At 42.7% G+C, this 16,115-nt stretch overlaps 1 protein-coding gene across 2 annotated transcripts in view; it reads right to left on the reverse strand.

Moving 5' to 3' along the window:
• Positions 1-5,071: 5,071 nt before the first annotated feature.
• The window catches only part of NUDT4 (nudix hydrolase 4), a 75,530-nt gene continuing 64,486 nt past the window's right edge, over positions 5,072-16,115 (reverse strand). The window contains exons 3-5 of one of the 2 annotated variants that reach the window (XM_077265411.1): positions 15,533-15,577; positions 12,055-12,139; positions 5,072-7,702 (exon numbers count right to left, since the gene is read on the reverse strand). In XM_077265411.1, the coding sequence (XP_077121526.1) occupies positions 7,500-7,702; positions 12,055-12,139; positions 15,533-15,577 (333 nt within the window). In that variant the 3' untranslated portion in view covers positions 5,072-7,499. Of the gene's footprint in view, positions 7,703-12,054; positions 12,143-15,532; positions 15,578-16,115 lie in introns of both variants that reach the window. The other variant, XM_077265412.1, reaches the window with a different exon arrangement.

A 16,115-nucleotide genomic window follows, 5' to 3' on the forward strand; every position in this document is an offset into this window, starting at 1 on the left:
AGTAAAACAAACCTATTTGGCTCAAAAAAAAAAAAAAAAAAAAAAATCAAACAAAATATGCATATGAACAACAAAGTGACCGGGCGTGTGTGAACATTTTCATTAATTAAATGACTGATTTAATAAACAAATTCATACGCTGAATAACATTTGATTGTTCCACTAAAAACAAAAAATATATATACAGCCCATTTCTGTATACTGAAAAATTTGTACATTAGACATGGGTTAGTGAAGTATATGTACATGTTCCCATGTGCTATATGTTATACCTAGAAAACGGCAATGTATGCAACAGGCATTTCACATTTTATTCCTTGTAGATGTCATCATGTAGAACAATTACATCATTTTGAAGAATACCCCTTGTTATGCCATTTCAGTACAATATTTAGGGTACCTCTTGATATGCCATTCACATTCATAAATGTCAAGGTATTACCACAATCAATTCAAATAAAGCATTCAGACGCCCCCTCCCCCCCAGAAAAAAAGGGCAGATATCCAGTTTAATGGAAAACCTTAAGTAAATTACCATGCAGACTTTTCTAAACCATAGTACGCCTCTACCCATGTTGGCCATTTTTGTGTTCATCTTGTGGGAGACCTAAATCTGAGCTCTGGTTGAGGCCACTTTGACCACATGAGCAGTCGACCATCAGTCAGAATGTAACTTGGCAAGTTCTACCCGTGGCCAGATTCATCGTAGATCCAGTTCTTTGGCAACCATACAGACGTCACAAGACCATTCAGTAAAATGGCCATCACCGTGATACTGCTATTTAGTGATGGTGCATGGGAAAAAATCCAAATGTCTAGGTAAACATTCTTTACAGAAAGAAAGGACTATTACACAAGCTGTTCACTAGAGGTTATGTTCTTAAATTGCATAGAGGTTGCGTGCGTTCAGTAACTGTTGTACAATTTTGGCACAAATTAATAGCCAAAGATTGAATGGCGTACATTAATCTTAACTAAAATGATGTGTTAAAGCCATCAACACACGTTGATAAACCAACATCAATACATATTACTTTACATTTGTCACATACAATTTGCATCAGTTACAAAAGACCATGCAGCAAAATCTCTAAGAATACAGTGATGCAAGCTTACCCATTTTTTCAGGAAAAACCAAAGATGGAACCATTTGACCTTCATGCCCTTGATTTGTGTAGGATGCGATGGGGATGTGTATTTCACGTTTTACTAGGGCTCAAGCTATGCGAATAGGACAGTAGGGAGGAGATCAGGATATGCACTTGTGTCAGCATTTCACATGTGAAAACACATTTACAGTGGGGGCTGCAGCACACGCTCAGTGATACCATGCGATACCACCTCCAAGGTGGTAAGGTTGGGGAACGTGGGCTCATGTCCAGGAGGATCTACATAAACATCTGTGTGAGAATACCAGCAATGATTGCCTTTCTAAGGCCGGAGACACACTTGTGAGCGCAAAGCGAGAACTCGCGCATCAATACCCGGCACCCGAGTGCCGGCGGCAGTGCCGGGTATTGATGCGCGAGTTTCTCGCATTGCGCTCGCAAGTGTGACACCGGCCTTAAAGAGCTAGTAGCACAGAGGGCTAGAGTAAGCCGCAAACAACAAGAATGATATGTTGTATGTAGCGTGTGGGGGCGGCGGTGCGCAAAAACCAACAGTGCCAACCTGCAAGACATCTAAAATGATACAGTCCTTCAGCCTGGCACCAGGAAAGTCACAGCTTAGATGCTCAATAATAGGTATATTTGATGGTTTTTGCAGGGCACATTCATCTGAAATTTGCATAACAGATCTACATGTGAATTACCGGTGACCAGATCTCGCTTCATAAAACTTGAAGAATCCTCAAATTTTGAAAGGATTTCCCCACACATCTACGATTCATAACAACACACTGACATTTTGAAAGGTCATTAAAAGGGGTTGTCTGACCTTCTTAAACGGGTTAAATTGCAAAATGCTTTATAATAAAGAAAAAAAAAACTTTGCAATTTACCTCTTAGTAAAAAATACTCTTATTAAAGAACATATTTTTAATTTTATAGGCTATTTCTCATTGGCTAGGTTACTGGCCACCTCTGCAGTCTATGAACAGTGGTCGGTCTCCTATGCATGGAGCACAGCACTTCCAAGCTGTATGCTATAGAGCGTGCGAGCTTCAGATTCCTTTTGTTCCTCTAATGCTGCAGAGGCAAAGCTGCCACTGCTTGCAGCATGGGAAAGCGTACAGTTCAGCCATGCCACTGGTCCAAACGGTCAATCACTAAAGGACTGCCCCGTCGCTACCACTGAAGCAGGATGCCAGGGAGTGGTGCACTCCAGAAGAAGGTACAACAATTAGGGTATTTGCACAAGATCAGTAAACACTGTAGGTTGGAAGTACTTGTGCAGCCTAGAACCTGCAGTGCCCAGCTGTTACAGTACAGTGGATGGGATTTCAAGAAACCCCATGCCCAGACAGACCCCCGCGGAGACAGACATGCGGCACATCTCTCCAGACCGCAGCATTTCTATTTCTCTTGTGAGAACTAGTGATGAGCGAATATACTCGTTCCTTGGGTTTTCCAGAGCACACTCGGGTGATCTCCGAGTATTTGTTAGTGTTCGGAGATTAAGTTTTCATCGCCTCAGCTGAATGATTTACAGCTACTAGCCTGCTTGATTACATGTGGGGATTCCCTAGCAACCAGGCAACCCCCACATGTACTTATGCTGGCTAATAGCTGTAAATCATTCAGCTGAGGTGATGAAAACTAAATCTCCAAACACTAACAAATACTCGGAGATCACCCAAGCTTGCTGGGGGGAAAACCAGAGCAACGAGTACACTCACTCATCACTAGTACGAACACATGTGGATTCACCTGCATTCAATACATGGCAGTACTTTGGATGCTGCGTCCAAATCGCTGCCAGTTCCGGATCATGGGTGCATACCCTTAAGGAACAGTGAAAATATTTTCTGAAAAAAAAAAAACAAAAAACTGAACATAACTAAAGCCGACGTTTATGTTGTGAAAAAGATTATGTGAAAAGATACATTTTACCTAGGAGAAAATGCCTGATCAATGACTGGCGTTTGTACGGAGTTATCAAGCTACTAGTATGCAGAACACGTAAACCCTTTGCCATACACAACATGCAAAGGAAGGCAAGGCAGGAAAGGGACCTTTCCAAACAAAGATTGCATCACTCCAACAAACCGGTAACTCAGCTCTTCAAAGGGACTGTCCCAGAGTTTACGGAAATGCTGTAATATACAGCTGGTCACATGGATACAGGTCATGCTCTCACTTAAAAACAAAACGAAAACATAACAGACCAGCAGAAACCATCTGCACCAGGGTAGGTATATTTTACAACACGTCCTGCCGCAAGATTCATTTCTTAGAACTCTTGACAACTCACTTTGCCTTCCTTGCTCTACAGTAGTGTGGGAAAGTAGAAGTACACAACTGCCCAGAACCCATCACAACTGTGCTTTTCCAACATCATAGTGGTCCATAACATAACTAATGGTCAATTCACTATATTTTCTAGTCATCTGGCCATGGGCAGGACATCACAGGCACAAAGTGGACATAGACTTGCTGGGATGAGCTCACAAATGTCTAGTTTATAAGCCAGATCTTGCACCTCTGAGTGATAGCCCCCAAAACATTTTATGAGCCATGTATCCCACAAGGAAAGTAATGTTGGAAGAGAATCCTGCTTTGGCTGCAACATTCAGCGGTGAAGTCCTCGTCTAATTTCTCATTACCTGAAGAACATGAATTCAAGTATTGCCTCATTCACTATGAAACTAGAAAAACACATGCAGATTCCCTAAGCTCAGTGAGTTGGGAGTGTGGGTTACCACCACTGGAAATTCTGACCAACACAGGAATAAATCCTACATTTCTCCAGCTAGGGTTCATGGTTACTTGTGGCTGTGTGACATTGAGATCATACGTGTTGCTCAGCCAGTTAGGAATATTCATAGTGAATGCGTAGTGCTTAAAACTAGCAGGGATGTACTTTTGCCAACTACAACCACATTCACTATTAGTTGTGGTGATGAAGGAACAGGACTTTGGGATGTCACACCACCACAAGATGCCAGATAGCCCAAACTCAACACGTGCATTCAACTATTCAAAAACAGTTGACTTAGGAGCCCTAAAAAAGTTCACTTAGGGAGCACAGCCTAATTAAATAATGAAGGATATTTCATCCCATCTCCCACAAGGCTCAAATTCCACCTCAAAAACTCTGCCTCATCACAGGAGCACAGTGGCACTAAAGTTGGCCAGATCCAGCCAGCTTTCAGGCGCTGTGCCCAGGAGCCCAGTCTCGGATTGCTTATGGACTGCAGCAGTGGCCAGCGTCCTACACAACAAGCAATAAAGAATGTTTTAGAAGTCAGAGAGGATTTTAATTAAGTACTGTAAATTACAGAGCACCTTATTTTGACAAGCACTTTACAATTTTACCCATTTATGATGTTGAGAAAACCCCTTAAGAATCTCCAGACCATTTTAACATTCTCTATGTACTGTGATGTCCTGCAGTGGCGCTGATGACCACTCTTTCACTTCATTTATAAGGTTGTGACGTAGTGACAGCTCAGCCAGAAGAAAATGGCTGCACTCTAATGACGAGCGAACGTGCTCTGGTAACGTGTTCTCCGAGTATCTTGGGCGTGCTCGAGTAATAAGTTCGAGTCCGTGTGGCTGTATGTGTTGTGGATGCCTAACAGCCGCGAATCATGCAGCCTTGGACTCGAACATTTTTTGAGCACGCCCAAGATACTCGGAGAACACGTTACCAGAGCACGTTCGCTCGGCACTACTGCATTCTTATCTGCAAACCTTTTCCAGCCCTTCAAAACGAATGGAGACATCTATGAGCAATCTAGAAACTTAGGAGGATAGAAAGAGGGGTTAAAAGCTTCATAGAATTAAAAAGAATCATTGTAAATACGCGTGGTACAAACATTACTCTTAAAAGTATAAAGGCAATCATATGGCACAGGTACTAACAGAACAATTGTGGCACCATCCTTTCTTTAACAAAAAGTGTAACAGCACTCACAATTATTTTAATTTATAGCAGCATTTTACACAGTTTGTGTTAAAAAAGTAGAAGAAAACAATGTTGAGTAACAAAATGCTTAAATTACAACAATCCTTTGTGCACTCACTGGAAATTTACCGATTTGATTATTTACAAAGAATATTTGTTTTTTACATGGAATATGGTATTGCAGGAAGCAAAATTACAACTTATCTACAGATACTTTAATACAACGAGGGACATGTGTTGAGATACGAACCCCATGTGTCAGGATTCACCTTACTATGAGGGAAGTGCCTTGCTATTGTCAAATTCAGCATTCTAAAAACGGTGACGCCAACCATCGTATCTGCAGTGAACAAAAAAGAGAGAGGAGCCACAATACTGTACACATATACAAGTAGTGTCTGGTGTGGACTGTGCGCAGGAAAAGAAACCAAAGACAAATGTGCAACGTCCTCACAATGTGAAGTTTAAGGAGCCAGTGACTTACAAAATCTCATTGGCGGTGTCGAAATAAGAAGGGTCTTCTCCTCTAACGGAGTACTGAAAGTCAGGAAAACGCAGATAGCCCCAGCATACAAACGCTTAATTAACACAAGTATGGCAGACTGTGATCTGAACAAGATGCCCAATAGACATCCTAATCAAGACATGTTGACAAAAAGAGTTCAGAATTGTATATACAGCTCTGTGGTATTAAACCTGAGAGAAATCGCTCGCCTTCTGTGTCTCCTGTGAATCGGAGGCACATTCAGATGTCCAACGTCCTCAACACTGCAGGCACCCTTAGGTCTAAAGGGTTACAAGGAAAGGCTTGGCTTTGCTACTTCAAGTGAAGTTACCATGCAGGAAATAAAGAAAAAAAGCAATGTGTCCCTGATTATCAGTCTACCAGTGCATTAAAAGGCCAAAATGTCAATTTCTTTGGCAGCCAAGGCTAATGCATCAATGGCTCATGGATCTACGTCTTGTAGCAATACAGCTTTCCGTACATTTCTTCTGCTACATTCTACCCTTAGACCTTCCCATAATTCATGCCGCTCCATACACTGATGGACAAAGGTGGAAATGCAGACTACGATTGCAACAGACCACAGGGAGGGGGAAATAGCTGTATTATTCGCACCGAAGTGCTGTTTGTGTCATCAGAAGGTAGCTCAGTCCGCAGTAGACCTGGCCATAATCCCCTCCCCCCCAGCTATCTTACATGTTTGGCATTTTCCCCAAGATGAGCAAAAATCTAATGTCAGAGACCCATTAGTGTCCCAAACACCCCAGCACCTGGTGTCGAGTATATATGTGCATCTTGGTAAGATATTGTTGCTGGGTACCTGCTAAGGATAACGTACCATATCTGGGCTTCTCCTCTTAAAATACCATCATGGGGAGGTGCCAGCTATTTTCATAGCCACTTTAAATTTGGACTTCGCAAAAACATTTTATTGCCTCTAAATGTGAGTGAACAAAAATTATAAGCCAGAGATGGACAAAAATACTGTAAAAGCCCGAGGCCAGGTGAAAAACTGCCATAGACATCAATAGTAAGCAACTCTAAGTTAGGCTCTAGTTGTAATTCCCTACACGTTTTGGCTACCTGGCTCCTGGAACTTGCCAAGCCCTATCCTAAAACACCGAAAGTAATGTACTTAGCTTACTACTACATTCATACATGTCAATGGTTAATTTAAAGAGACTGAACAGAGGGAAACAAAAAAGCTTGCAGGCTCCACAAAACATGCAAGTCCAGAGTAAAAAAAAAAAAAGAAAAGGGCTTAAAAAACCAAACAAACATGTTTCCGAGAATTGTATGGGTTTATGTAGCAATAACCACATTATTAAAAGGCAGGCTAGGTCTGAAATGCATCTGCACCTAAAAGTAGAGGCTTAAAGGTCACAACTCAACCCTACACGAACCAGATCAAATCGATCACATACAGGCAGATTTCGCAGTACGAGCAGATTTCGCAGTACGGAGTACCCAGTAATGTGAAAGCAGCCCTCTTTAAAGCTGAAGAGACCAAATAGAGATTAAACTAGTCTTAATCTATAAGCATTCTCATCTTTTGGTATTGAACCTAACAGTACACCAAAGGCCCCTCTCGCATCCAGCGGTAGTTAAAGCCCTTACAGAAAGAAAGCAGTAGGAAAAAAAATGCCATAGTGCGGCACAGAAGCCATATTGATAATCGTGTGGATAAACAAGACCAGAAAAAGTGGCCATGTAAGGCATCTAAAAAAAAAAAAAACAAAAAAAAAAAACTTCCTATGGCTTATCTGCTGAATGCTATTTTACATGGTTAAAAATGAAAAGAAACCAAAATGGTTTTAGCACATTTTGGAAGAGGATCCAGGTTTAAACATTAGGATGTCCGCATGAGAACACAAAAGGCCATTTTTCCCACTGAATCAGCAAGTCGCCTTGTAAAGTGCAGAGTTTATCTCACGGTTGATGGCAAACCAGAAGTCTGTGCAGATGTTACATATAAAGAACTGTTGTCCGATAAGGGTGGGCCTACAGAATTTCCATTGGTTGGGGAGCATCCCAATTTCAGTTTTTCCAAGTATTCTGCATGAACTGGCTTGTGGCACTGCAGAACTTTCAAAGCATCTTCAACTTTAAACCACTCCCTCTTCCTCCCTAAAATCAGAGGGAAAAAATGCAGAGTTAGACATTATACTCTAAGCTGTAGTGCCGGCCTGAAAGAGACAAACTAAAATCACTGCTGTGAACAGGGCTGTGGAGTCGGTATAAAATGGACAGACTCCTAAAATGTATAATAAATTAGGTACAGTAGTACACTGAAGTAGGTGCTGAATATTTTTTCATAAATTTGGTAACGTTATGAAATGTCCTATAAATGCCTGTTCTGTTCCTGATCTAAGGATCTGGGCTGTTAGTGGAGATGAATCTGTGCTGCACTTTATGTACATGCTCAGTAGTTATCAGTGCTGTGGGGTCGTGGATCAGGAGTCAGATTTGGCTTACTGACTATAGCCCTGGCTGTGAACACACAATATTCGGCTGATGAATGTACAGGGTATACGAAGTCAAGCATAGCACCATACAAAACTCTATTGAAGTAAATGGGAGATTAACTGTAGCACCCATCTACATACTGCCGATGACAACAGAACTTGCTAACAGGGTGCCGGACCATCAGGTGCACCCACAATGTTATCTCATATTCGTGACCTATGGGAAGCAAAAATCAGAAATTTCCTGCACAATTGCAGCCAAATGCCCTCTCAAACACTGCAGGATTTTAGAAAAAACAAAACAAACAACCTAGTATGAATAGCTGGCCATGAACTGTAGGTATAGGGAGAGACCTGACTAGTTCGTTGCAGTCCCGGTCCAGTTTCTCCCCTTCTCACTTTAGTTGACTAAAAAGGAATATCCACCGCACTCTAAAGTTGATATATTAAATATACTTCATTGATTGTTGGACATCAAAGAGGCATGATCCAGTTGAAACAGCACCTCCATTTTGAGTGCAGACCAATAATTAACTTTGACCACTTCAGTTGACCGGCAGGTCTCTCTATGTACACATGTATGGAGACCTATCAATCACATGGAGAATGGGCAGGGGTAAGCCGGCAAGTGCTGTGTCAGACAAGGCACGTCTCTCCTTACGGTTCCAAACCAGGTACTGAGTTACGCTTCAGGCAGCATGAATTTAAAAACAGGATCCCTCTAAAAGGTTTCTCCACTTTTAGAAAAGTGGACCAGTTCTTATCAGAAAGCAATAAATCAGAGCTTGCTCTCCATCGGTCCAGCGCCAGACTGTCTGTTTACTTCAGTGGTCACGATTACAGTGCGTACCGTAATGTAAGCTGTAGTTGTGATGTCAATGGTGCAACCAAAACACAGACCCCTGAGCATTTACAGGTAGACTGGACTAGACCAAGGGAGAGTGAGTACAAGGTCTATTCGTTTATTTTATTACCTGACCGGTTGGAGTCAGTTTTTTGTAGAAGTGAAAAACCCATTTGAGAACGCCTTTCATCTGACAGGAATTTACTCTGATCCCATCCACTGTAGCAGGGTGTCGGTGTATGTTACGGCTGACACTTGTTGTGGTTTGCACAGGAGCGCCTTGAGCCCATGCCATCGTTCAGAATGGTGCACAAGCTAGTCGCTGCCAAAAGTTTCGAGTGATAAATTTTGCATTTCACAGTTTGTGGCTACAGTGTTTTTAGGTCTATTAGTGAGAGGATTCCATGGTTACTGAAGTAGAATTATCAGATTTTCAGACGTTTTTATACTTTTATGGATAAATACATGAAGTTTATAAAAAGACTCAACAATTACAGGGTTCACCAGGACATGCTGGATATCAGTTTCAAGACCAAATCCTGCCTGATGAAAAATCATTCTTGGAGATTATCACATTTCCTATGTTTTTGTTTGTCCATCCACTTTTTGAGGATTGACCATAGGTTTTCAATGAGATTGAGATCTGGGGAGTTTCCTGGCCATGAACCTAAAATTTCAAGGTTTTGTTCACCGACCTCTTAGGCTACTTTCACACTAGCGTTAACTGCATTCCGTCACAATGCGTCGCTTTGCCGAAAAAACGCATCCTGCAAAAGTGTTTGCAGGATGCGTTTTTTCACCATTGATTAACATGAAGCGACGCATTGTGACGGATTGCCACACGTCGCACCCGTCGTGCAGTGGCGGACCGTCGGGAGCAAAAACGCTACATGTAACGTTTTTTGCTCACAACGGTCCGCTTTTTCCGACCGCGCATGCGCGGCCGGAACTCCACCCCCACCTCCCCGCACTTCCCCGCACCTCACAATGGGGCAGCGGATGCGCTGGAAAAATGCATCCGCTGCCCCCGTTGTGCGGCGGAGACAAAGCTAGCGTCGGGAACGTCGGCCTGACGCACAGCGACGGGCCGAGCCCGACGCTAGTGTGAAAGTAGCCTTAGGCCGCTTTCACACATCAGTTTTCTCCCGCCAGGCACAATCAGTCGAATGTTGAAAAAAAACGGATCAGTCGCAGATTGTGAAAAGCTGATGCGACGGATCCGAGTTTTCGATGGATCCGACTAGCTGATCCAGCTAATTGGATCCTTAAAAAAAAAAAAAAAATTGACGATTCCGGCGCCATAGGCTTCCATTATAGCAAATGACGGACGGCAACGTCTGTTTTTTCGACGGACACAAGAAAAGTTACTATGTCCGTTTTCTCCAGCGAAAGACAGATGAAACGTGAGGCCAGCAGTCACAATCAGTCACTAATACAACTCTGAGAAAAAAAAACAGATCCGGCGGCAACTTTTGCTGGATCCATTTTTTTTCCAAATTGGCCGGATTGTGCAGGATGGCAAAAACCTGATGTGTGAAAGCAGCCTAAGGCTTCTTTCACATTTCCGTTGGTACGGGGCCGTCATGAAGTGTCGGCGCGACGTACCGACGGAAGTTTCACATTTCCGTCAGACTGCAGGGTGAGGAAACATCAAGAGAGCGATATTTCCTTATGGGCATGCGCAGTCTGAAACACTGATGCGACGTACAGAAAAACGTTCCCTTGAACGTTTTTCTGTGGCGACGGGCCGCCAAAACCAGACGCATCCATACGTCGCGATTCGTCGTCAATACAAGTCTATGGGAAAATGCAGGATCCTGCAATTTTTTTTTTCAGGATCCTGCGTTTTCAAAAATTGACGGATTGCGATGTGACAAGACGGAAGTGTGAAAGTAGCCTTAGTTGTCACTTTTGCCATTATGCTGGAAAAAGTGTTACTTATTGACAAATTTCTCCTAGATCAAGAAAAGTTGTTTTTGGAGGACAATTTGCTACCATTCTTTATTCATGGCAGTGTTATTAGGCAAAATTGTGAGCAAGCCCACTTTTCTGGATGAAAAGCAACATCCCACATGAATGGTCTCAGGATGCTTTACAATAGGGGCATGTCGCATTACTCATGGTAGCGCTCACGTTTTCTTCTCCGGTTTATCATGCTTACAAATGTCCCAAATAGTCTGAAGGGGGCTTAATAAGAGAATATAACTTTAGCGAGTCCTCTGTAGTCCAATCCATGTACTTCCTGAAAAATGTCAGTCTGTCGTTAATGCTTTTCTTGGGAGAGAAGCTTCTTTGGTGTCCTTATTGATGCCAGGCCAGCCTTCAAAACCATTAACCTCACTCTGCGTGCAGAGGCACAGATACCTGCCTGCTACCATTCCCTGAGCAAGCTCTGCACTGGTGTTAAACCGATCCTTAGGAGACAGTCCTAGCACTTGTTCAACTCTCTTGGTGGCCTTGAAGCCTTCATCACAGGAATGGAACCTCTCTCTTTGAAGTTCTTGATGATCCAATAAATGGTTGATTTATGGACAATATTACAAGTAGCAATGTCTTTACCTATAAAGCCCTATTAATGCAAAGCACTGATGACTGCATATTTCCTTGGAGGTAAACATGGTTAACAGAAGACGACAATGATTTCGAACAGGCCCTTTTCATAGCAATCAGTCCGCTCTTCTAATTCAATCAACATAACAGTGATATCAGATGCCTTATTGCTTGTTAACACTTTTTCTGAGTTAAAGAGAAGATCACTGAAATGATGTAGGCAGAAGATTTACTGGCAAGGCAAAAATTCAGTGGAATGATTCTACAATTTATCTGATCACGCTTCCTAATCTAGAGTTAATGCAAATGGTCACTATAAATAATGAAGTAGCAAACTTTATGAAAACCAAAATGTGTATCGGGCCTCAACGTTTTGGCCACGACTACTTGCTCTTAATGCACAGTCATCTTGATCCATTTAAACTCCTGACCTAGGTCTGTAATGTAAAACGTATGGCGTAGACAAGTGTAAACTTTCAGCATGAACGATAAATGGTCACATATTCCAGTCACTACCATGTAATGGACATCTATTGCCATAAATGTGTGGTGTTCTCCAGAGTGTAGATGAGAGGTATGGAGAGCCAGGCCTAAAGGGTAGCGCAACAACTGGTACTTGCCTATATTCACAGAATCCTCCCAGTCTTCCAGAACCTCGGTGACGGTGAGTATGTATACATATGTCCTATGCTTTCTATCTTGATTCTGCTTAAAAAGGAGACAAAAAAATATATATCTAGTATAATAAAGCAGGGCAGACATGTTTACCTCATATAGAATGTAAAAAATTGAGAACGCAAAACCGAGCCACGTTAAAATGTTAGGCTATAAATGCCGGTCCAGAGGTTGCAGTAGAGGCAAATGTAGGGTGGTGACACTGATTTCAGACCTCGGTTTACCTGCTGCTCTGTGGTTTTGTAGAAATGTAGACTGTCAGGTGCAGAACTCATGAGGAAAGAGTCTGCAAAAAGGTGAGCACAGAGTCCTCCGTATTTACCACCTGGAAGCCTACGCCTCCCTCCAACATTGACTGACAGCCAGCTGTATATGACCGGTAAGAGGGAAGTCAGTCAGCAGCGGTCAGGAAGGGAGTGGCATTGAGGGCTTGGAGTGGTGCTCTAGCTCTGCAAATCATGAATACAATGCCGTTGCTGCAAGTAATTCAGTACACATTTTTCCAAAAGGACATAACCGACACAACAGTGCTGCAGGTTTCAGGAGAATCACCAGCATTTAGATATTGAGAGAGAATTAACTGTTGTACTTTGGACATGCTACAACCATTATCTCAATCATTACGAGCATGGAGGATTACAGGAAGGAACAGGTGTAAATACTTTTATGCCCCACAAAGACAGAAGTATTCTAAGAGATACATTTGTTGGCTAACCAGAACAATGACATTTGGAAGCTTTCAGAGCACTGGAGCACCTTCGTCAGGAGAGTTTACAAATGAATTGCTGGGAGAATAGAACATTTAAGAGATGTTACAGCAGGACATTTGTGCGTGGGCTGGATAGCTTCTAAACATAAGCTAAAGTAATGGAGAGGTGGTGGGACTGATGGCTTTGGAGTTTGGTAATCTGGAGTCAGTCTACTGGAGGTGTGAATTGTGTCCATGTAGAGCAGGAATGGGGAACCTCACGATGACCTTTTATCCAACCCACAGGCAGATTCCCAGGGACTGCAGTGCTTGGGCCAGAAGCTGTACTTTGAAGGCCACTGGCCCATTAATTTCTTCTTGCTCTGTGATTACGAGGACCCAGTGTTCACTACTGAACGATGAGGCGCATGCAATGAGAGATTACCTCCTGACCCCTGTGCCCGGATGTATTTTGTGGGCTGAGTTAGGGTATATTTCCACGGGCTGGATCACATCCGGATTGCACGCTGTGTATAACCGCAGCGTTCAACCTGCAGCGTCCAGATGTTACAGCATAGTGCTGATTTTATGAAATCCTGTCTCCACTATGCATGCGAACACACATCGGGTGGCCCTGCGTTTACGGACATGTGGCGCAGCCGTCTTTTTAGAACGCAGCATGTCTGTTTACCTTGCGGCGACGCTCCGTCGCTGCAAGGTAAATCACAGGGCCCTATTTATGGGGTGTTGTGATTCCGGATGTGTGCAATGAACACATCAGGAATCACCGCGTGTACAGAAGGGGGCGGGGGCTTTGGCCGGCAATACGGACCATGGACACGCACCCTTAGCGTGCATTTTGCATGGCCCCAGAAGGATGGTAAATATCGAAATGGCCCTTGGCAGAAAGAAAAAAAAAAAAAAAAAAAAAAGATTCCCAACTCTGAAGTAGAGAGTCATAAATCCAATTGTTAGATTGAGTCCTATTGGTAAAGGAGTTGTCCAGTCAAAAACTACTTGTGAATTCTAATATCGAGTACAATATGCATACTCCCGGTCACATTCAGAGGAGATGGGTGTAGACTAGCCCAATGTAAGCGTATCGCGTGAGGCTGGAAACCGTCTAGTTGGAATGTGGCAGGGAGCACGCATAGCGCATACTAGCAGTCACATGATCACCACTCCTGGCACTGCCGAATCCACACAGCGCGCAGCTTGAATTCCCAGATGTTTGTCTCTCGGTCATCCTTAAAATGACCTTTCAGTATTAAGACTCTTAAATCTGTCATAGTGTGTCTAGGTCTAGAAAAATGTTTTCCCACAGGCTTGTGTAGTTCCTTTGTAGTTTTTGTTTAGTTTGTACACTGTATCATGTACACCACACTGGAGGATGTGCATGAGAAGACATCCATGATCTATAGCCCTAGTTTGTGTTTGGGGTGCGGACTGTATTTGTTGATAATATGTAGGTACAAGTACTGTCTGGATTTATGACCCACTACATGTACACTTCACACCTCCACTAGACTCACTCCATCACCAAACTCCTAGGCCATCACCTGTCCATTTGTAAGAACCTTAATTTTATAACCTTGGCTTATCTTCAGGAGACATCACCCCATTCACAAATGTCCTGTTGTAACATCTCAAATATTGTGCTCATGCCTGAGTAATTAATTTCTCAACTTGCCTGATGAAGGAACTTCAATGCTCTGAATGCTGCATATATATATTTCTGGTTACCAATAAAGGTATCTATCACTCCTTTAACACTTTTCTTTGGGCATGAAAGCATTTACATCGATTTTTCTGGCTAACACAGTACCACAATATCATTTTTTATTGTACATCAGGAAGGAACTGACAAAACAACTGAAAGGACATGCAGTACAAAGTAAAAATAAAACTAACAGTTCACACAGCACCATCAGGGGTCGATTCAATAATGTCCCTCCAGCAAAGCTGTAGCTGGTGACATTACTCCAGCAAACAAATCACTGAAATCAGAATGTACAGTGTCACTATCAGAATAAAGGGTAAGTTCACACAAGACGTTTTTGCTGCGTTTTTTTGCTGCCTTTTTTATGCTAATTTTCAGCTGCTTTTTACAATACGAGCAAAGCCTATGAGATTTCAGAACTCTCATGCACACACTGTTTTTTTGTGTGATCAGTAATTTGTGCTTTGCTGCGCTTTTTGGACATGAGCATGTCACTTCTTTCAGCGTTTTCGCTGCGTTTTTTCACCCAGTAACTTGAATGGGTGTTGAAAATAACGCAGCAAAAACGCAGGTATCATTATTTGCTGCGTTTTTGCTTCTGAAAATCCAAGGACATTAGCATGGACAAAGAGTAAAAAGACGCACCAAAAAAAAAACCCACACCAAATACGCACCTAAACCTGCATTTTTGACGCTTCTTTCCTGCCAAGATGATCAGGTTTTGTTGCAGAGAAAAAAAAAAAAGCAGCAAAAACGCCCTGTGTGAACTTACCCTAAAGGGTGCTGGCCTTCTAGGTAAGATCTACAAAAACCTACTGGATCAATGGTCCACAGAACCACTTCTCAGACAGAATAACCCCAATATTCATCATATTGAGTTTAACTAAAAATGAAACCATGTCAATGGATCGCTTTATTTGTGCCCCATAGACCATTACTTGTATTCATTCCAGTGATGTCCATTTACGGTTTCAAGACATTAAGGTGCCTGAAAATACAACTAAAGTACACTTACCTCAAATATTCCCAGGAGTCTACCTAACTTCCCCTTTACACCAGCCTGTATAAAGAAAAAAAAATCATTTACAAAAAAAAAAAAAAAAAGGTACAGTTTGTGCATTTTTTTCATGAGTAAAATGAAGCTACTAAAGAATATAAAAGCTGCTAAATGGAGTGTCCATTGCTGTTGACATCTGCATTGGGAGGCGTGAGGTGGAATGATGCTGCATCTGCACATACTTGTGTCCTACTCATTATAGGGGTTGTCCACTACTAGGACAACCCCTTCTTGAATTAGTTTGGCCCAGATACAATAATAAAGCCTATACTCCCCTCCCGTGCTGGTGCCGTTGCAGGAGTGTCAGCAGTTGCGGTCCCAGAACGATCTTGCAGTGTTTTTACACATGGCGCCCAGTCAGCGCTGACATCACTGTCTCCGCCTTCGTACGAACTGAAACATCAACAGGAAATCCGGGAAGCAGCTGACCCCCGGCTTCTTCATCATGTTCAATCTGTACGCAGGCGGAGACAGTGACGCCAGCGCTGATTGGGCGCCATGTGTAAAAACACTGCAAGAGCTCCGGGACCGCGAATGCGGA

The sequence above is a fragment of the Ranitomeya variabilis genome, chromosome 5, assembly GCF_051348905.1.
Source record: "Ranitomeya variabilis isolate aRanVar5 chromosome 5, aRanVar5.hap1, whole genome shotgun sequence".
NCBI lineage: Eukaryota > Metazoa > Chordata > Amphibia > Anura > Dendrobatidae > Ranitomeya > Ranitomeya variabilis.